At 41.7% G+C, this 22,440-nt stretch overlaps 1 protein-coding gene across 4 annotated transcripts in view; it reads right to left on the bottom strand.

Moving 5' to 3' along the window:
- Window positions 1-1,141: 1,141 nt before the first annotated feature.
- Window positions 1,142-22,440, bottom strand: part of dctd (dCMP deaminase) — a 28,116-nt gene continuing 6,817 nt past the window's right edge. Inside the window, exons 2-12 of one of the 4 annotated variants that reach the window (XM_085163011.1) lie at window positions 21,943-22,090; window positions 19,882-20,019; window positions 18,314-18,496; window positions 16,679-16,777; window positions 15,435-15,506; window positions 14,014-14,060; window positions 10,202-10,301; window positions 9,381-9,516; window positions 7,896-8,012; window positions 6,112-6,208; window positions 1,142-1,437 (exon numbers count right to left, since the gene is read on the bottom strand). In XM_085163011.1, the coding sequence (XP_085019137.1) occupies window positions 1,353-1,437; window positions 6,112-6,208; window positions 7,896-8,012; window positions 9,381-9,516; window positions 10,202-10,301; window positions 14,014-14,060; window positions 15,435-15,506; window positions 16,679-16,777; window positions 18,314-18,496; window positions 19,882-20,019; window positions 21,943-22,090 (1,222 nt within the window). In that variant the 3' untranslated portion in view covers window positions 1,142-1,352. Of the gene's footprint in view, window positions 1,438-6,111; window positions 6,209-7,895; window positions 8,013-9,380; window positions 9,517-10,201; window positions 10,302-11,840; window positions 11,988-14,013; window positions 14,061-15,434; window positions 15,507-16,678; window positions 16,778-18,313; window positions 18,497-19,881; window positions 20,020-21,942; window positions 22,091-22,440 lie in introns of those variants that run through there. The other 3 variants (XM_085163012.1, XM_085163013.1, XM_085163014.1) reach the window with 3 other exon arrangements.

Raw genomic sequence — 22,440 nt, 5'->3', positions numbered from 1 at the left:
ACTGGAGCCACTGGCCCAGTTTGGACAGTTCAGATGACCACTGTTGCCTTCATGAGCGTATTTGTTTATCCACCATCTGTGATTATTGTTTATTAAGTCGCTGGATGATTAAATATTAGCATGTACAGGGTGTTTTTTTCTTACCACTGTTCCTGCTGTGGCGTTCCCGCCCATCTCTGATGGTTACATCACCATAGCAGGAAAAAACAGTGGTAAGACCCCCCCCAACTAATTAAGAATAATAATAACAACATAAATAATATAATGTGTAACATGGGCAGTATTAATGTGTCAGTTTGTTTCAGCTGCAGTGACGGTCGACATGGCTGTGAGCCGTGTTTCCTGTGAGGCCTCAGTGGTGCACGGACACAAAATAAACAAATGATTCGTTTTCATGTTTAATGAATGAAAGATTTACTGCAGTACAATCAAACATTCTGTAACAAAGGTCCAAAATAACAACGGTGTGCTCTCTCGTTTCTGACACTTGACTCCAGCTGTAGTGAAGACATTTTTCATCAAAGAGCAGAACACTGAGTAAAAACTCAGAGATGGGGTCAAAGTTACAGACATTACTTTTGCTAAACAGGTTTGATGAACTTTATTGAAAATAATATTGGCAGCTTCCAGCGTCACACCTCCTCCTGCTAGTAGATGCAGCTACACTAAATACACAGGGAAGACTTAAAACTTGACCTCTGACACCGACTTTGAGGTCAGATGTTGAGGTCACCAGGATTCGACCTCATCCGAGACCTTTAGTCGCTGCACCTACGTCACCTGGATCTGCAGTAATATTCACAAAAATACACAATCAGCCTTTCACAGCTCGTTTGCTTAATTAAAACTAGCATTTGGCTATAATGAGTGTCGAGGCTCAGCTGCATGAAGCTAATTCGTATTAACAATATTAAAGTGTTGTAGAGGTGGCATCAGTCGAGAGGAGGAAAGCAGTCATAAAATACTGAGTGCCAGCAGTAACGACAGCATCTCCCAGTCTCAGCTGTGGATGTGAACAAAGGTTAAATGATCTTCATGGAGGAGGAGCCTGGAAGCTCGACAGATTTCAGACACCTCGCCATAGGAAACCCAAACACAACAAACACAACAGACTTAACCATGAAACACTACAGTTTGTTCATAAGCCTCATGAATTCCTCGACCCAGAGGAAGTTTTAAAAGAAAAACGTTAAAGCAGCAAATCAAAATATCTAAGATGCCAAAGTCAGGTTATCCTTGAGTTTTCCTTTGGACGAAGCAGGAGGCGAGAAGACAAACACAAAGAGAGGCATCAAAGTCCCTTTGACTCACTGCCTCATCCAACAGCTCCCCGAGGTGAGTCGTTTGCATTTTCACTTGGTTGCACCGTTCAGCGCTCCAGAGAAGTTAATGGAACTAAAATCAATGACGATCTCAGTCCTCTTGGGCTTGAACTGCCTGTGAAAACACCAAACACACACAGTCAGAGACCTTTACACACACAAAATGCACCTTTTAAAGATTTTTATTGGCCTCTGATAAGTTAGGTTCATGTAGAGGTTTGTAACCACAAAAATCCATAGTTCACCTCACAGACACGTCTTGGGATCTTTTTAGGCCACATCGAGCATCGGGGCGATCGTGGCTCAAGAGTTGGGTGTTCGTCTTGTAATCGGAAGGTTGCCGGTTACAACCTCGAGCCCCGGCTTAGACAGTCTCGGTCGTTGTGTCCTCGGGCAAGACACTTCACCTACCGCCTACTGGTGTTGGCCAGAAGGGCCGATGGCGCGATATGGCAGCCTCGCTTCTGTCAGTCTGCCCCAGGGCAGCTGTGGCTACAACTGTAGCTGCCTCCACCAGTGTGTGAATGGAGGGTGGATGAAAAGTGGTATTGTAAAGTGCTTTGAGGGGTCCCGAAAAGTGCTATATAAATCCAATCCATTATTATTATTATTATTATTATTATTATTATAACAACAACTTGGGTCTAGCAGGTGTTCCTGAAACAGCCCCTGAGTTGCACAGGCCTCTCCGAGTCTTCTCTGTACGATGAGCTTTCTAGAAGTGCAGGCTTACGATACTTGTTTGAAACAACTGTGATACAAACAGTGCTGTGGCTGCAGACAGACACACAGCTCTTCCCATCACTAACAGCAGAGTCCAGACTGTAGAGAGCAAATAAAGAGTCCAGAGCAGCACAGCTGCAGTTCAGGCCTGAACAGAGGCTGCATGCACGTCTGCACAAGATAATAAAGTTGATCATTTTTACCTTTACGATTATTTATTAAAGTGTGTTTCTTATTTTGTTGTGACCAGCTGTGTGTAGATGTCTTTCTGAAAGCGCTGTAACTAAGTTTAAGAATATAATCCAGCCACTGTTATCATCGTCAATGCCCTGTACCAACACAGAGCAGAGCAGCTATCTGAACGCTACCCCAACAGAGGTCGATTATCTTGTTAATAATTTCACCTCCTCACTACGTACGACTCTGGATACTGTAGCTCCGGTGAAAACTAAGGTCTCTAATCAGAAGTACCTGACTCCGTGGTATAATTCTCAAACACGTACCCTAAAGCAGATGACTCGTAATCTGGAGAGGAAATGGCGTGTCACAAATTTAGAGGATCATCATTTAGCCTGGAGAAATAGTTTGTTGCTTTATAAGAAAGCCCTCCGCAAAGCCAGAACAGCTTACTATTCGTCACTGATTGAAGAAAATAAGAACAACCCCAGGTTTCTCTTCAGCACTGTAGCCAGGCTGACAAAAAGTCAGAGCTCTTTTGAGCCAACCATCCCTTTAACGTTAACTAGTGATGACTTCATGAACTTCTTCACAAATAAAATTTTTATCATTAGAGAAAAAATTACCAATAATCATCCCACAGATGTAATATTATCTACAGCTACTCTTAGTACCATTGATGTTAAGTTAGACTCTTTTTTTCCAATCGATCTTTCTGAGTTAACTTCAATAATTACTTCCTCCAAACCATCAACGTGTCTTTTAGACCCCATTCCTACAAAACTGCTCAAAGAAGTCCTGCCATTGATTAATTCTTCGATCTTATATATGATTACTAGGGCTGTTCGATATAACGATATATATCGGATGATGATATAAAAACGTCTGTCGTTTGTTTGGTGGTGTGGCAAAATAAACCGTTTACAGCAATATTTTTATTTGATTTATATATATATATATATATATATATATATATATATATATATATATATATATATATATATATATATATATATATATATATATATAAATAAATAAATAATGTAACCACACTACGGACGGACAAGCGCCTGTTTTTATCCGTTGTCGTTAGCAACAACGATGGTAAAACCATCGCCTGTCTGCTTGTTTGTTTTCCACATAAACCTTTCACAATAAAGCTCAAGATCCTGTTGAGACTTTTCAGAATAAACTGAATCACGTGAAAAAGTATGCAGAGAGTTTACGGATGAGAAGTAAAAAAGACCCACCAGGTGCTAAAAAATAAACCTTAGACTCAAATGTTAGAACAGGCTTTTCCCCGCAGCACGCCGTGTAATAAATACTCACAAAGAAAACGGCGGCCGTTACAACCAGAGATGGGCAGTAACGCGTTACTGTAATCTGATTACTTTTTTCAAGTAACGAGTAAAGTAAGGGATTACTATTGCAAAAACGGTAATTAGATTACCGTTACTTTCCCGTAGGAACGCTGCGTTACTGCGTTACTAAAACTGTGATTTTTTTGCGAGAATGTCTCATGACAGTGACGTAAGCGAGTGCGACGTTCGTGACAACAGCTGTGTGCAGATCAACAATGGATCATATATCGAGTGCAGAGAGAGTATGAGCATGCAGCGTTTAAAGCGTGGAAGTACTGACCTTACTTTGAGTTTGATTCCATAAAAAGTGACAAAAACATTAGTGTCCGTTGTGCGTGGGAAGAAAACTTCTTTTTACAGCGAAAAAACCCCCTAAACTTCCAAACAAGCACCGAGTAGCTACGACGTAATGGGAAACTCACAGAGAAACTCGCGGATTCTTCCACTGACCGCGGCACACCTGCACCAGGGTAACCCTCCGCCTACCCCACTCCTGCTTTACAGGTGAAAATAGAGCAACAGGACCGCTAGTCTTTGACTTTATTTATTTTCTGCTGTGTTTTACTTGCATCTATTTGAAAGACTGAGTGTAAACACAGAAAAAAATATTTTATTTTATGTGCTGGAATGTGCAGAAAATAGGTTTAAATGTTAAACAAATTTCTTCCAGTCAGAGAATGTTGCAGATAATTAAATTTTTACTTGATGCATAAAGTTAAAAGATTAAAACTAATAAAACAAGTTTTAAAAAGAGACTTTTCCATTTGATTACATTTTGTATGATGATTATGCAGAAAAAGTAGAATTGGGCTGAAAGATCTATCACTTTATCACCTATTCAGGTTGTAAATCGTGTTTTTAAAAAGTAACTAAGTAACTAAGTAATTCATTACTTTTGAAAATAAGTAATCAATAAAGTAACAGGTTTACTTTTTTGGGGAAGTAATCAGTAATTAGTTACTGATTAAGTAACTAACTCAAGTAACTTGACTAGCACTGGTTACAACTTATGTCTAAAAATGTATCGTTTCATGCATCGGTTAAAACACTCGACTCCAGCTACATGACGCGCAGCTGGAAACACTTCACGCAAGTCGAGATGCCCGTGATTCACAGAGTTTACAGAAAATGTTAAATGTTTGTGATTTATATCGTTATCGGGATGATAGATGTCTTATATCAGGATATGAGATCGTGGTCATACCGCACAGCCCTAATGATTACCTATCTCTAATAATCAGCTGTGTACCACAGGCCTTCAGGCTGGCTGTAGTTAAACGTTTACTCAAAAAGCATCTCTAGACCCAGCTGTCTAATTACAGGCCAATCTCCAACCTTTTTTGCTTTAGTAAAAAACAAACAAACAGTTAAATATGTAACTTCTTTACACTGACAGAAAAGGGAGTTTCACTGGTCTGCCCACCTCAGGATCACAGTGAGCTAAAATGTAAAATGAGTTTGATCCCCCTGGTCTACAGGGTTGGTGAAATCTTGGTTTGGTACTTTCTTGGAATCGCCAGCAGGTGGCGCTGTGGCTGCTCTGCACACCCTTCATCCTATTTTCAGCCGTTCATCCCAGCTGAGGAAAACGTTTCTCCCACTGAAACAGGCGCTTTACTTTTCTTTACATCTTCTTTTCCCTTTAAATCAAATACATGAATCCTCCTTTTCTGACCTCCATAACAATTCCAACCCTGTCACCACATTTTCACTTGCACAGTTCATTTGTTCCATGTCTGTCCGCTTAGTTCTCAGATCTGGTCCTTTGTTTACACTGACTTATTGTAAGTAAACACGTCTAACAGAGAGCTGTTGTTGTTAATTGTAAATAAGCGTACTGTATGTGTTGATGATGCTCAATCATCCAGGTAAGTAAATCCCAAAGTTTGATTGTGTTCATCTGGACGCTGTCAGAGGGACAAACCTCTCGTCACTCATCCAGTTTACAAATGCAACCTGAATTTTGTGAATTTGCAGAGTTCTTGGTAACTTTGTAAAGCGATCAAATAGAAATAGAACAAAAATACACCCACTTTAGCCTCTGCACTCAAGAAATGTTTTACTGCAACTGATATAAAATCTGAAGTATGGATGCAGTTCCACTTACTCGTGCTTTTGGATTTAGCATCTATCGGGCAGTCTTAACTACAGTCACAGCATGACAACATCCACAGAGATTTTTCTCTGGACTGTCTCCAAAATGAAGGAGGAATTGTGTGAAATTTAGGTGAAGCACCATCATCACAACAACGTCTAAGCAAAAGCACAAGCTTTGGTTTTGCTATTTGGCCATAATATCTGCAGCAGTGGGATTCTGCAAGCATGGAGAAGCAGACTGTTGGCCTGAGCCCAAGTTTCCTGACAGCAGTATGTCAATAACAGAGTTACAACATCCTGAAAGTGTCCGACACAGACTACTGCAGAAACGTAACCACCGACTGACCTGAAAGTCTCTGGTCCGGAGTAGTTTGGCCGTACTTAAGGCAACAAAGCATCAGTTTCTCCTTCCAGACTAATGTGTAACTTACCTGTACTCGATCTTTGCCATGCTGAGCAGCCTTCTGGAAGCAGTCATTTCAGGTGTGTCGTGGTACTTATCAGAAAGATACACCACCTCCTTCAGACCTGGAGAAAGTGAGGAGGGATCATAAATGAATCTTATTTGATATCACAGATGATGGAATATTGCAAATCAATTAAGGTTAAGACATAAACACTGAGTAAGACACACCGATGAGGGTTTTTAAATATAAATGTTTTGGCTTTTTTCTGTTCCAAAGGACTGAACCAGTCTGCAGCCTGATGTAGCAGTACATCACATTCTTAAATTTGTCCAGGACAGCCCAAGGACAAAGACAGACAGAGCTGGGGGTTGAACTGGCAACCTTCTGGTTAAAGATGAGCTTCCCAACCCCCTGAACCACGGTCGCCCTCTACGCCCTCTTTCACACCTTGGCTCATATGATGACACTGATGACTAATCAGCGACCACCTCTTCAGGGACAACCCCCACTGGGGTTTAAACACTGTTGGTTTGAAAACAGCTTCTTGGATGAGAGGCTGTTTTCATCTTCAAAAAACCTGAAGAAGTCAAACTGCCTTCCTTTCAAGCTCCTAAGACGACCACATCCCGGGTGACCGAGTACCTGCACAGACAGCAAATCGTATTATTATTATAACTTATGTCTTCTCTGAGCAGGCTAAATCATCTAGAGCTAAATGTGAATAACTGGATGGTCTTTGAAACAAATGGGGGGAAGATGTTGTTCTCACAATGTGGTCGAGCTGCAAACACTGGTAAATGAAAGCTGACTGAAACAGATGTCACACACCTCAAACTTTTAAGTTCTTGGAGAGAAAAGAAGATTACTGCTACAAAGAAGTCTTAACTAGTCTGAGAGGATTTTCAGAACGACCATAATCACACAACTGAATGAACAAGGCTGAAAAGGGAAGAACAGCTGCTAAGAAGCAGCGACTGAGCATTAAGGAGGTCAACAAATGTACAGCAACACTTCAGATCTGTCAGGGAGCTCAGACACCGGAGTGCAGGTGACGGCAACTACGTACTGTTCCTGTGCCACAGAAAGGCTGCTGCTAGATGCACAACAGCATCTTGTTGCGTCATGGAAACCCTTCTGGACTGTTGTGGGCACCAACAAGACAAAGGCCACAAGCAAACTTTAAAGCAACGCAGAGCTTAACTAACCAAGAGAAAGTCACTGATTCGGACAGTCCGTCAGTTCAAGTACTCAAAGTGTGGACTTTAATTCCACTGCACACATTTGGGATTTGGTGGATTTGGATGGATCACACAAAGGTTTCATCCAAAGCAGGTCAACAGGAACAGCTAGAAACCTTTTGTAAGTCACTAACAGAAGAAAGTACAAAAACATGCAAGCTGTTATCAAAGCCAGGAGAGGCCATAACAACACTGTTTAAATAGAATAACAGCTGGGCACAAATGCAAATGTGCTTTAATCACAATTTTTTAAATAGTTTTGACTCTACTTGACAACATATTTTAAATCAGTCATTATGGGATGGAGGTGTGGACTTTTAACTAAATATAAAACTCTTACAAGGGACAAGTCACAGAAAGACAAATACAGTCGTCTGACTTTGTGTCTGCTTGATTTGTTATTCAGACAAACTGGTGATGGCTAACCAATCAGACAACAATAATCCATCATTATTATTATTAACAATGAAGTGAGTTCTGCCAACATTGGCTGCTGTGACTCCTAATATCATTACCTGGACCTTCATGAATCAGTATAAATGTAGAAACAGTGACAGTGTTAACACTCACCTGCCTGAATAATGAGCTTGGCACACTCATTACAGGGGAACAAAGCCACATACATGGTGCAGTCCTTCACATCAGCACTGTTCTTGTTCATAATAGCATTCAGCTCTGCGTGGCACACTGTGAGACACGACAGCGAAACACACCTCAGTCACTCAAACACTCTGCAAGTTTGCTTCATTATGTAGCCTCTGCTGCCCCCAACTGGCCAACGTTTGAAACTTTGTTCCATCCACTTCTAAAATCACGCACAGATAAACATCTGTGAAAGAATGAGTCGCTCAGGTGTGAGGGCAGATGGACAAATACTTTTGGCAGTATGGTGCAAATGTAGATAGGATTTGGTTTACTCCAGACATTCTCCCACACAAATAATGTGGAGCAGGTGGATGAAAGCAGGAGTGCTTTGTTATCTTATCTTAATGACCTTGTAGTACCATATCACCCTATTAGAGCACTTCGCTCTCACTCTGCAGGCCTACTTGTTGTTCCTAGAGTATTTAAAAGTAGAATGGGAGGCAGAGCCTTCAGTTTTCAGGCCCCTCTTCTGTGGAACCAGCTTCCAGTTTGGATTCAGGAGACAGACACTATCTCTACTTTTAAGATTAGGCTTCAAACTTTCCTTTTTGCTAAAGCATATAGTTAGGGCTGGACCAGGTGACCCTGAATCCTCCCTTAGTTATGCTGCAATAGATGTAGGCTGCCGGGGGATTCCCATGATGCATTGAGTGTTTCTTCTTCACTCACTATGTGTTAACAGACCTCTCTGCATTGAATCATATCTGTTATTAACCTCTGTTTCTCTTCCACAGCATGTCTTTATCCTGTCTTCCTTCTCTCACCCCAACCAATCACAGCAGATGGCCCCGCCCCTCCCTGAGCCTGGTTCTGCTGGAGGTTTCTTCCTGTTAAAAGGGAGTTTTTCCTTCCCACTGTCGCCAAAGTGCTCATAGGGGGTCATATGATTGTTGGGTTTTTCTCTGTATCTATGAAGATACAGATACCTTGAGGCGACTTTTGTTGTGATTTGGCGCTATATAAATAAAATTGAATTGAATTGAAATTGAATTTAATTACTTTACTGCAGCGGTCCCCAACCCCCGGGCCTCGGACCGGTACCGGTCCGTGAGTCGTTTGGTACCGGGCCGCGAGAGTTGAGGCTCAGGTGTGAAATGTATGGTTTTCAGGGTTTTTATCGGTTTTCAGCGTTATTTTGTTATCATTTTTATCGTTAACTCGGTTTTCCTGGGTCTTTTCACGTGTGTTATGAATAAATCTTCTTTTTTTCAGTACTGGTACTAGTTTTATTTTGTTGTATTTATCCGCGACACCTTAAAGGCCGGTCCATGAAAATATTGTCGGGCATAAACCGGTCCGTGGCGCAAAAAAGGTTGGAGACCGCTGCTCTAATGCACCAAATACAGCATTTTAAAACTTTTAAAACAAGCTGTTGTAGAGGAAAGCAAAAAGGACAGTGTGCCTTCTCACCATAAGGGTATTTAGTGTCAAGCCGGTCATCAGCAGAGCGAGACCATGGCAGCAGGTCATCATTGCAGCCATTAGGCATACCATTGTAACCGATGCCCACTATCTTATTCTCCTGGTTCACTATACATGCTCCCACCTGTGAGAGACACCGAGACAGAGGGACATATATGCAGAGAGACACACACAAAGAACTGATTCCTATAAAAACAAGACCATCAAATTAAAATTATTATTCCACCAAGTCCTATTTTACATTAATGCATGCCCCAAAGTCGCTCCCTGACAGACTTTCTAATATTCAGCTCACCTTAAATTTGTGTGTTTTTCTATTTCTTTCATCTGCATATTTAAATTGGGAGGAAATACAATTTTTGGGGCATGTTCAATTTCCACTTTTTCCCTGTTTTCCTTTCCTTCAGAGTCTGAGTAACTGTGTTAGATAATCAGCACATCGAGCAGGCCTAAACCTCGTCTCCCTGTTTGTGGACAGCAAGAGGAAACAAACTAAACTAGGACTGTGCATAGACAGCAGTTTTCACATTAACCTGTTGCATTAGAAATGTTCCTGCTGATACATTATATTTCATTTTAACACAAAGGGTTTAGATCGTGCCTTTCGGCCGGCCTGGGAGCTCCTTGTGTCCTCAGACAGCTGGAGAGATGAGCAACCACACATTCTCATGCCAACATGCAAACGACAACAACAGTAAACTCATAGTAACAGACTCTTACTACCTGAACCACACCTCAGTTCTGTACACCAGAAATCTGGATATGAACTCACAGTAAAGTATCTGACACATAAGCAAACGCAGACGTACCTGGGAGCTCGGGTCTTTGCTTCTTTGTGCTGACAGAAAAGCCACAGCCATGAAGTACTCTGGCCACTCAAGGTAGTCCTCTCTTTTCTTGGTTTTACCACTATAGAGAAAAAACCAAGAGATTTATGAAGTTATGCGAGAGAAAACAAAAACTGGGACTTCACAGCTTTGTGAGCCGTCCCTCTGCTAACTCACCATCAATGTTACGATTCAGTTTGTGTTATCTGACGTGTACGTTCGTATGTATTAATTGATGAGCTGCCAAAACAATCATTTACATATAAACACCACAGAGTCTCCTGAGTAGAAGCTCAATGTGCACAACCTTTAGTGAAAGCTTGAACATAATGTTTTCAGTATCAGCACTTGTAACAAGACTGATACTATTCAGATACACACCAATTAGTCACAACATTAAAACCATGTCACTGACACTCTGCAGGTCCTCCTCCTGCCCCAAAATCAGCAAAGCTGTCAGAGTTTGGAGAGTGGACACAGTGCCTGGTGTGTCTGGCACTGGGATGTTGCTCTGGCCTCTGCAGCAGTTTACAGGGATGGTAGGGTGCCAGCGTTAGTGTCCAACAGATAATGACAACACTGAGAGTTTTTAATTATATTAAAAGATGAACACGAATTGTATTACTATTTAGTATTGCATTATTTTTTTAATTAACGTTATGAATAATAAAAATAATATTTCCCCCAAATTGACTCTCATAAGCCCCCTGACAAACAAACCTTTGTACTGAGCCACAAATAATAACAAACTACCAACTACCAACTAACACAAACTACTGAGAGCCACAGGGCTCATGTTTGGAGAAAGAAGGGCCAGATGTGCAACCCAAAGAAAACTGTCCCAGCAGTGAAAGAGCAGAGGCAGTGTTAGGCTGTGGGAGATGCTTCCTAGTGTCTGGAAAGGGGAACTCATCAAGGTGGAAGAAGAAGACAGAAGGATGATGTGAAGATGATGAATAAAAACTTTAAGCAGTCAACAGAAAAACTGGGTCTGTTGTTGCAACAAGGACCAAAACATGTGTCGATCTCGAAAAACTCCACTTCAAGCGAGACTAAACAGATGACCTGGAGCACAGGAAGTGTATTTGGGACTGACGTCACTCCCGATTATCGAGTTTGAGAGAACAAATGTAGAAAAAACAGGATTTAATTTGGTTCTCGGGAAGATCGAGCCGTGCAGGCATCAACGGGAATGCAGCAAATACTTCGCGCTTCAAAAACCCTTATCACGAATAGAGCACACGGTGAGTCAAAATCCACAGCAGTGCAGATTAAAGGTTCACGCTTTTACTGTCGGATCGTTAACTCGGGTATGTTCCGACTTTTCTGCATTTTTTTTTTTGGCATTCCTCAAAATCTCTCCAACGGGGAACTTCCGGCGATGCAGGAACGCACCATAAACGTCACTAACAGCCCAGTGAGACAGTTTTACGACCTCCAAGCATTAAAAATAAATGTGAAAACACGGTGACAGACGGATAAATGAAAGACTTTGGCTCAGGCTGGAACATATACCAAAACACTACGTAACAGCACACCACGCGCGGACGCTCTCGTTTACTACTCCGCTGCTCCTCGGTGGAAACCCGAGCCTTTCTCGTCACGTGTGGAGAAAGGTTACCTGTTTAAACGCTGTTGGGTTTCTTCCATATTGTAACAAGTAACCGGTATAAATCCCTCTGACAACGAGAGCCTTTGTGATGCCGCACGATGGTCGCTACGACACCGTAAACCACGTGACAATACAGGAAGAAATCTCCCGCGCTTAAGGCCGGACTGTGAGGAGCTTTTATGCCCTGAGTTTTGCTTCAAAGGACTGCAGCTCCTTCGGTCACACAGTGATCGAGAAAGTCTTACAGGGCGGGGCAGGGTGGCATATACAGCTTTGGTAAAGTACGTGAAAATCACCTATTTGTAAATGGAGCCAACAAAATATCGACAAAGCACTTTAAAACTATTTATTATATCATCAGGCTGAAGAGCCTCCTGTAGATCCACCCACATGTAACTCACACTGGGTTGATTATGTTAGAGTACAGGACATTATTCACACAATGACCATATGACACATTTATAGTAAGTTAAACATAAATGAAGTTTCTTATTGGCCAAAGAACCGATGATGTCCTTATACCCCCTCAGCTGAACTGTACAGATCCACTTCTTCAAACTATGAAATTCAGTCATAATGGTAAATGGACTGGTTCTTATATAGCGCTTTTCTACTCTGTCCGAGCACTCAAAGCGCTTTATACAGCTAATTCATTCACCCAATCACACCCATTCACACAAGCACTTCTAATCTTAAGTGCTAAGTATCTAACATTCATACACATTCACACTCCGATGGATGCATCGGAGAGCAACATGGGGTTAGTATCTTGCCCAAGGATATTTGGCATGCAGACTGGAGCAGCCTGGGATTGAACCACTGACCTTCTGGTTAGTGGCTGATCCGCTCTGCCACCTGAGCTACAGCCACCCCATCATAATGAAAACGATAAACACCCACATCACCAATTACTTGAGCTCAAGCTCTAAGAGCAGCGGTCTCCAACCTTTTTTGCGCCACGGACCGGTTTATGCCCGACAATATTTTCACGGACCGGCCTTTAAGGTGTCGCGGATAAATACAACAAAATAAAACTAGTACCGGTACCGAATAAAAGAAGATTTATTCATAACACACGTGAAAAGACCCAGGAAAACCGAGTAAACGATAAAAACGATAACAAAATAACACTGAAAACCGATAAAAACCCTGAAAACTATACATTTCACACATTTCATAACTCTCGCGGCCCGGTACCAAACGACTCACGGACCGGTCCGAGGCCCGGGGCTTGGGACCACTGCTCTAAGAACATAATTAGAAGGTTAACAGCTGCCATATAAAGGGCAGCACTCATGAAGTACACTTCATATGTTTTTGGCACTAAAAGAGGTCATTCATCAGCTTGTGCAGATAAAATTCAGGTATTTGCAGTCAACATGCTACAAGGGTATAAAAGTGGCTCTTTCTAAGGAGCTCTGTGAATTCTGAGCACAGTAACGTGATAGCATGGCACCTTTGCAACAAGTCCCTCTCTCCTATATTCTGTGACCAGCTGTAAGTAGTATTACTGCAAAGTAAAAGAGTTCAGGAACCACAGCTAATCTGCAGCCAAACGTTAAAGAGGGAGGGTCACTGACTGATTAACTCATGGTGCACCAGGACCTTTATTAAGACAAAAGTAACAAAAACATCATGTGAAATCATAATTTTCCATTTTAGTGCTGGAACCAGTGACACCAGCAGACTCTTGTATGTGAGGCTCTCCTGAGCGCTCTGTTTTTGGTGGAGTGCAGTTCAGTCGGACGCAGGTCAGGTGACTGACTCAGCCAGCGGATGATATTCAGTCTTTATCCTAAAAAGCTCTTTGTCTGAATCGTTGTGCTGATAACTTTCTGTTGATGCATTTAGCTGACTGACTGCTCCGGTTTACATCATGAATTATATCAATGTTGTCAAACTTTTTACTCCCTTTGATATCTCTGTCTGTTGTTTGTTAAGTTTTCTGATTAAACTGATTAATGGGTGGATATGTACCTGTATAATAAGTATACAGTATACTAAAGTATAGCAAAGCTTTGAGTGTTATTATTCACAGTGTGTTGTGGATGATTCAGTGTGCAACAGACTGGAGGTGCTCTTCAGCCTGCTAATTTCACAGTTAAAGAAGTAGAACTGCATCAAAACAGCATCACACTGAAAATCTGCTGCTTCTGCTGCAGAAGTACAATCAGGTACTTACAAGCTGGCAGAGCTTTGTATCCCGTCAGGAGCCCATTTACAGTCTTCCTAAACAAACAAACAACACAGACAAACAGCAGGTTAAGAAATAAATACTTCAATTTGGACACCTCGGAAAGTTTTCTGTTTTCAAATGAAACAATCTCACACACACACACACACACACACACACACACACACACACACACACACACACACACACACACAGAGGTGATGGCAGCTACATGTAGCCACAGCCACCCTGGGGCGCACTGACTGAGGCGAGGCTGCCGGACACTGGCGCCACCGGGCCCTCTGACCATCACCAGTACGCAACTGATGAAGTGTCTTACCCAAGGACTGAGACTGTCGGGGCTCGAACCGGCAACCTTCCGATTACAAGACGAACTGTCCACTGTTGAGCCACGATCGCCCAAATAACTAAAATCCAGGAATAATGTTCTCAATTGGTCAGTAAATGTTGATTTCCTACCAAGTTTGGTCTACAAAATAAGTTACTGTAGAGATAGCAGAGATAAGCCAGAAGTCGTCCTCATACGCCCTAATATGGGCCTTGTACCAGGAAGCAAGTTTAACATACCCAGGGTATCTGTTTGTTCTGGATTCACTGACACTAACATGAGCAATCACGCTAAATGGTCACATGAAGCTGCTTATCAACCTGTTAAGTTGCCCGGGGTTTCCTAATCTAGGTACACGCGCGTGCGAGGGGTGACACGGGCAACATCTGACCAATCCCACTAAATATTGAGCAGCAGCTTTAAATGTTTCAGACAGTAAGACTGGAAAAAACTACTATAAAGAAAGAAAAGTCTGCCAACAGACTTATTTCATTAAATGAATGTTTAAATTAGCATAAGACAGTTTTGTATTTTTTAGCTGCATCCCAGATGGTGTTGAACAGTCTGATGGAAAGAATAAATATAAAAACATAATTAAGTGTAAGTTTATTCTACTTGCGACTGAAGTACAAATAGGTGTCCTGAGACTTAATTACAGGCAGTGATTTAATGATTTCACACAATCCCAGAACACTCCACGTTAGTGACTGAGCTAAACTACAAACATCTCAAATGAATTTCCTAAACGATTTCTACCACATCATGCTGAGGTTTCTCTTTAGATACGTGTCACTGTGACTCACAGCCAAAGAAGTCGTGGAGGTACCCGCAGGTCTAAATGAATGACACTTAATTGCATAGACAGCATAACAGAACAAAATTTAAAATAATAACACAAAATTTAAAGTGGGGATATTTAAAACTCATTCCAATCATGAGAAAGCTTGAAAAAGGTTTTCAACTCAGCTTAATTACCTTTTTTTCCAAATTACTCAGCATACAAACAGTCAAGAAGGTCACATGTCTACACTTTGGTCTACTACGACTACAACACAGGACAGATGAGGAGCAAATTGCTCACCTTTGAAGGATCAATTGTGTAACTGGAAGCGTGCGATGAGGTAGACGACTGGCACGGCTGTGTGTTGTGCACCTAAACAAAGACATGAGAAGGCAAAAGGAGATGCAACTAAAATGGCCATTTTTAAACCATTTGGGTAAACTGGTTGCAGATTACCAATCATTTAGAAAAGGTGGTGTTATGACATGCATAGGTTCTTTCTCTTCAGCACCCTCTGCTGGTCATAGTGGGAATACTCGCCAGCTTATATTTAGGTGGGGTTTTTCTGTGTTCCTGTGAGTAGAGGAAACAGGAAGCTGGTTGTTTGTTAGCCTGCAGAATATGTTGTTGCTCTTTAAAACATTTCTGCCTTGGAGAGTTGTTGCTGTATTAATGTACAACATGTTTATTTGGTGCATTTCTATTACACAGATTTGTTTAGAAACCAGTTATTTCATCTTCTATGTCTATCGTTGAGGAAGCTAAACTCGCTAAGTTGTATTGTGATCAATACTGAGTCGCTGTTGATTACACATACCATATAACAGTACAGTTCATATCCTAGAAGTGTGTGTAAAAAGGAAAAGACATCTTGTAACATTTACTTTGTGTCTGTTTTTAGTGTTACGGGAAGAAAAGGATGTCGATCATTGAACTACTGACGCAGTAAAAAGCCTTAAACTTCCTTCCGCCTCCAGTGTTCATTGAAACCGTTAGCTGTCTGTCACGTTGGGCAAAGGGACGCACAATAAGGACAGAACAGGTGGTTTAAGTTAATCTGAAAAAGCCTGAATGAAACTGATTTGATTCAGATTCACAAGGTCCTGATTCGATTCAGTTAAATTTGGACTCAGATATAAAAATATGGATATGCAGAATTATAATATATTTACTGTCTATGTATAAAAACAAAGCTGTGAGACTTCATCAGAGGTGTGAGCATCACAGCAGAGGCCTTTGTGTCAAAGTGACTGAGGATCAAACATGAAGCAGATTTTCCTGTTCTGGCTTTTTATACATATAACCTTAAAAATATCCTGCAGTAGAACAAAAACGTAAGAAAACCATCAATCAGCATCTGAACATGACCTGATGCTGCTGAAGTGAAGCAAAGTTACAGAGGTTTGATCAGAGACACAGCTGAGAGTTTTGCAATTTGTTTGATATAAATTTGAATCAGGAAATCAATGTTTTAAACCCTAATCCATCGCCACGTATCAACAACATTACAGGGAGAAAACGCCACAGCATGTGCACACACCTACCTTTGTATTTCTCTGTTCCACCTTTGTTTCCAACAGCAGGACTCTGCTTATCAGGTTTTCCCAGCTTTCCCTGGATACGGTGACGACTTCTCCCACATTCTGGAAAAGAATATGAGAATTACAAAAAAGAAGCGCTCTCTGAAAACGCTCAGGTTATTCTCTTTCCTGTTGTCTATCAGAGAGAAGACCAAAACAATACAACATATTTTAAATAAGTAGTGAGTATCTTAGCTTCGTCTGTGTTTCTGCCGTGCTCTCGGCGTTTCTCCAGAACACTGATCACTGCACAGCTGAGCTTTTGTTACGATCCCTGAGTTTGGACCCGGTGTTTTCAGTTTAACTTTTATCAATATTGATATTTTAAGCGAAGTAGATGAGCGCTTCCTCATCTACTTCAGTTCTGGGTTTTATTTTGTATCCTTTGAGTCCCCAATGACTCTTGTTTCCACTGTGGTCTCCGTGCTTCTGTAGTTTCTGTTTGTGATTCCATGTTTTGTCTCCTGTGCTTCAATATCCAGTTTAGGTCCAGTTGTCTTGTCATTCCTGATTTGTTCCCCTCAGTGTCCCTCTGTAGTTAGTCTCATCTCCTCAGTCAGTCATGTGTCCATGTGTCTGTGTCAAGTAAGCATATGAATGCTGAGTTGTTCTCCCAGTTTGTTCCTGCCACTCTTCTTCCTCGTCCTCATCACCTGCCATGTTTCTATTGTCACTGATGTGTGTCCTTTGCTACCTAGTGCCGTGGTTTTCTCTGTACGTGTCCTGTATTCCCGGCTCCAGTGATCTCTTCATTTTGCATTTCTGGAACGTCACATGCAATAAAGCCGTTTTTGAGTTCAGGTTTTGCCTCTCGAGACCTGCATACTGGGTCCAGAACCTGTCATATACACCACTCATGGTATCGACATGTGTTCAACCTCCCCTGAACGTATCCTCAGACTTTCATGCCTATTAAACTTGGAGATGCACTGAATCTTCTAAGATTGTTTGACATCAGTCGTTAAAGAACGTCCAGTATATTGGACATGATACACCCACCCTGCTGGGAAAAACAACGTGTATTTCCTGACTGGTTGTAAGTGATTGCGGGAGGTGACTGGTAGCAAAACTTCAGAAAGTGTGACACGAGCTTCAAAGTGAGAGAGCTGTACCCAACATCTCTCAAAGCACAAATGGTCTCAGTTTCCAGTCTGTATTGCTGTTCCACAGATCCATTACAGCTCGGAGAGATGCCAGCGAGTGTTTATAGATAAATTTGTTACTTTCATCCAAACTACGGACAACTACGGCAACATGCTTGTCAACAAATCAATCACACGGTGCTGTTTGCCAACTGGTGAGCCAATCACAGGCCAGTCTCTAGGTCTGTCTGACATCTTTTGGCTTTACCAAAGATGTTCCCATCAACCTCAAGTAACCACCTTCGATTGGTCAGGGAGTACCCAGTTCCCCCTCACAACCGGTACTTGCCATGTGGCCACTGACGAACCTCGACGCCTGTGTGATTTGGGCCTTACTCATTTTATTCTAAATTGTCATCACGATTTTCACAGGTGGAGACGAGTTAATGTCACATGGTTAGCAGTCAGTGTTAGTAAAATCTCAAACCACCAACATCTATCACAGGAGTTCACTAACATGGAGGCTGTTATCCTCATCCTCTTTCCCTGGCAGCTCTGCAGCGTCACTGCTGGAAGAATCAGGCGAGCGTACGTCACCAGAGGCACCATTATACGAGGAGAACGGTTCAGTGTGGGAGGAGTTTGTGGGAGACATCATAGGATTTTCCATGTGATGTATGACAAATGACTTCTTGGATACCTAAAATAGATAAAAACACAACGATCAGCTGTTAATGTTAAATTATTATTGTCACGCCTCTCTGTAAACGTGATCCTCCAAACATCTGTGAATGACTTTCTTTGTGCCTGTCGCATTGAGTAAACTGCATCACTGATGCACAGTTTTGTACAAAGCTGTGCCACTCTCTGGACATCAGCTGGTCATGTACGACTTCACACCAGACTTAGGTGCCACAGCATTTGTATGGTAACCGTTTCTCTAGACACACACTGTGAGGTGGAACTGTAGTCGGGCTGTGACTGATCAAGTTTCCGTCCACAAGAACACACAAGTATTGATAAATGGCCCACGAGTGGGGTTGAGCTGTACCACACAGTGGAAGAAAGGCACATGTGCTTTATTGTTACCCTTTTTTAAACTGGCAAAAACAAAACACAAAGTACACGGTTGGCAGTTTTGTTTTATTTTTAACTGGCAAGTCCACTGGCATGATTATTCAGCAGCAACCATCTCATGTCCATAATTTGTCTCTTTTTCCCACTGCTGGAGAATATCAAGGCAGCTCCTGATGTTATGAAATGTATTGAATGCCAAACTGAAGTAAATGACAGTGTATTTGACCACTTTAGCTCCTCTGCTGTTTTCTGTGTAAACTGTGGTACAAATGGTGTTTCTATTTATCACTGTGAGAACAAACAAACAAGTCTGACTTTTAAAAGTCAACACTTGTATTTGGTTCAGAAAGATCCTCAGAAACTTTCTTAATATTAGACTTTTTTGGCCTAGTTGGTATAGTTTAATGTAGTAACTAATAATCAGTACATTACACTGCTGTGTTACACTGTCACTCAGCTGTGTGTGTCTCAGTGGTTTGTCCTCTGATTCAAATGTTTTGGGTTTTTTTAAAATATATTTTCGGGGCTTTTCTTTATTTCTTTCACTGTCCTTTCTTTACTGAGACAGGACAGTGAGGACAAGACGGGAAAGCTGGGAAAGAACAGGGAGAAGACACAAGAAATGGCCTCAGGAAGGATTCAAACCTTTGCCTCTCCAGTAGGCGTGCAGCATATGGGTCTCCTACTTGAACCAGTGAGCTATACTGGTCCCTGTGTGAGTAGTTAACAGTATTTTTTACTCAAGAATAAAACTTTGAGCAACTCTCTGTACCTTTGGACATTATTATATCTTGTGACAAGTCATATATTAAATGTTTGCTTTGAGAAAATTAGAGTGAGAAATGACTCGTGTAACACAGCCTGCCACTTGTGACCAAACACAACAAACACAAACTCAAACACAAAGTCAACAAACACAAACTCAAACACACCACAGACACTTATGGAACAAGCTCTCTCCATTTGAGGCAAATACATGAAAATAAAAACAAATGGCAGGTTTCGTACCTTCTTCAGCTGGCTGTGTTTCTGCAGGACCAGATTAATAACGTCACAGATGACAGAGATCTTCCTTTGAGAGAAGCCCCACTGCAGGAACTGCTGCTTGGTCAGCATGGGCTTATACTGGAAGATATCTCGTAACACCTTGACAGACAAAACAGAGACAGGAAACACTCACAAAGCTGGACACATTGTTACAGGACTGAATGGACTTTCTTATAAAGCACTTTTCTACTGTAAATGGGATTAAAAGTAGAGAGAGCGGGCTCGCTGTCGGCTCTTTGGTCAGATGGAGGCAGTGTACACAGTATGTGCTACAGCCAGTCTGTGTGTACTCCTGCTGTTGTTGGTCCACGATGAGTGAAGCACATACAGAGTTGTGTTGAAAACAAAAAGATCTAAACTGCCGTCTGTGCTTTTCATGCTTTATTTTTTAGTGTTTGAAGTTTTTTAGCACTTCTTTGGTTCCCGGTGAACGTTATCATTACTGGATTAAAACACACATGATGGGCACACTATAGATCTATTAGCAATCCCTTGTGTAACATGTGTTAACACAGTGTTTACATACAGTCTGTATGGAAACCCTTTAATTTCATATCTATTCTTTACGTACCTGGCCAACAAACCTTTTCTCTGCACCCTTACCTGTGACCATGGCGAGCTGTCCTCAGTTTGGCTCGCCTTCCTTAAAGTGTAGCGTGTGAAAGTATAATAATATCTACACATGTGGAAAATACTGGCAGTGACCAGTGGTACCCCTCAGTGGTACCCCTCAGCGGTACCCCTCAGTGGTACCCCTCAGCGGTACCCCTCAGCGGTACCCCTCAGCGGTACCCCTCAGCGGTACCCCTCAGCGGTACCCCTCAGCGGTACCCCTCAGCATCCTCGCAGATGCACCTACAGGATCAGTTTCAATACCCTACATCACCGTGTTCTCAAGTGATGTCATTCACACGAGTTTCAGAAAACGTGACCTCTGACCTTGAGGTAGACATCACTGATATTCAAACTTGTCCAAGGTTTTGGTCGAAGGGTGACGACAACACCCCACCAGCTTTTTACTACTGACAGGTAAAAACTACTGACAAACGATGTTTTATTATTTTAAATGTGTCTCACATTATTACCAATACCCAGCTACAGCTACAGCGAGACAGCTTTGCATCAGTGTTTAGCTTCCTGCTGGCTGCAGCGCTCTGACATCATCAGATCTACTCTTCAGTGCAATGAAATTATAAGAGCTGTTCTTATCTGTGTACCTTTTCCTTTAGCATTTCTTTATATTTATTTCTTTCAGTAATACTTGCTTTCCTCACACAACAAAAGGCTAACTGTGTGATTACTGAACTTAACTCAATGAATGAAGCATGACAGGATTTGGAAACAAACAACAAGGTTTACATGAAGCAGATAAATGTTCTGTGTTGTAATTAATGTGGGTGAGTTACCAAACAATACTGTTTAAGTCTGTTTGTGTGCATCCTTTATTCCTGCTGTTGCCTCCCTGAAACATGTTTAATCACAGAAACAGGCCTCACACAGAGTAGGCCCGTGTTCTTGGCAATGGTAGGTCAACACTTTTAGGTCAATACCATCTTTGAACGGTTGTCATATTGTGCTCTGCAAAAGTCTTAAGCAATCCTTCATTTCTTTCTTATTTTTTATTCCAATAAGCTTCTGTTCATTTCTTAGCAGTGGTCTTGAGTAATAGTTCTTGAGGCCTTTTTCTTTGAACATTGGCGGCTTTTTCGTTCATTTCCACTCAAGTCCTCGTATCTGACCATTTTCAGAAGAATGTTTTTTTCTTTGTTGAGCCTCTTAACACTAACCTGTAAATCACTCGAGCATAAAAAGCGGCCCAACTCGAGGGATGAACCAGTGTTTTGTCAACATGTAACAGAAACAAAGAATCAAACTTGTGTCGAGCACAGAGCTGACAGGCATCTAACCCGAGGGCGCAGACCTCAAACCTTTTGAAGCACGGAGAAACAAGGGGCGGCTCAAGCAGTATAACAGTTTTTGCGCGTTAGCAAAAAGACAACACTCTAAACAGGAATTTGTTACCTTATAAACAGCCTCTGTGAAGCGGAGGTCGGTTTTACCCGTCAGCTCTAAACCAGCTGCCATCAGTTGCTCAGCAAAAGGTGGAGAGAAGGAGGTGAGGGTGAAACTCAGTATTGGCAGAAAAGCTGATGGATCTCCTTTGGACAGCCTGGTAGAGTCACACACAACAGCAGTCAAAGCATTAGAGCAGACACACAAATCCATCTGCTGTGCTCATTTTTTAACCATTACACATTCGTTGCTTTTCAGAATCTGATCAATATTTACACAGACCTGACAGAGGTACAACCATCTGTATTATGTGCAAATTTACATTCAACATAAATACTTACAGAATATATACAAACATGCAATGATGCATCTTCCCAAAATGGAAAATGTAGTATTATGGGATATTACAGGGTTTTGGTTGTTTTGTTATTACATTTTTAACAAACATTCACACTTAATCATGTAGAACAAGTATTTTCTTACTATTTCCTACAAATGATTCCAAGA

This window comes from Neolamprologus multifasciatus, chromosome 6, assembly GCF_963576455.1.
Source record: "Neolamprologus multifasciatus chromosome 6, fNeoMul1.2, whole genome shotgun sequence".
Taxonomy (NCBI): Eukaryota; Metazoa; Chordata; class Actinopteri; order Cichliformes; family Cichlidae; genus Neolamprologus; species Neolamprologus multifasciatus.
Note: the sequence above shows the minus strand (reverse complement) of the source record. Positions and strands in the feature narration are given on the sequence as shown.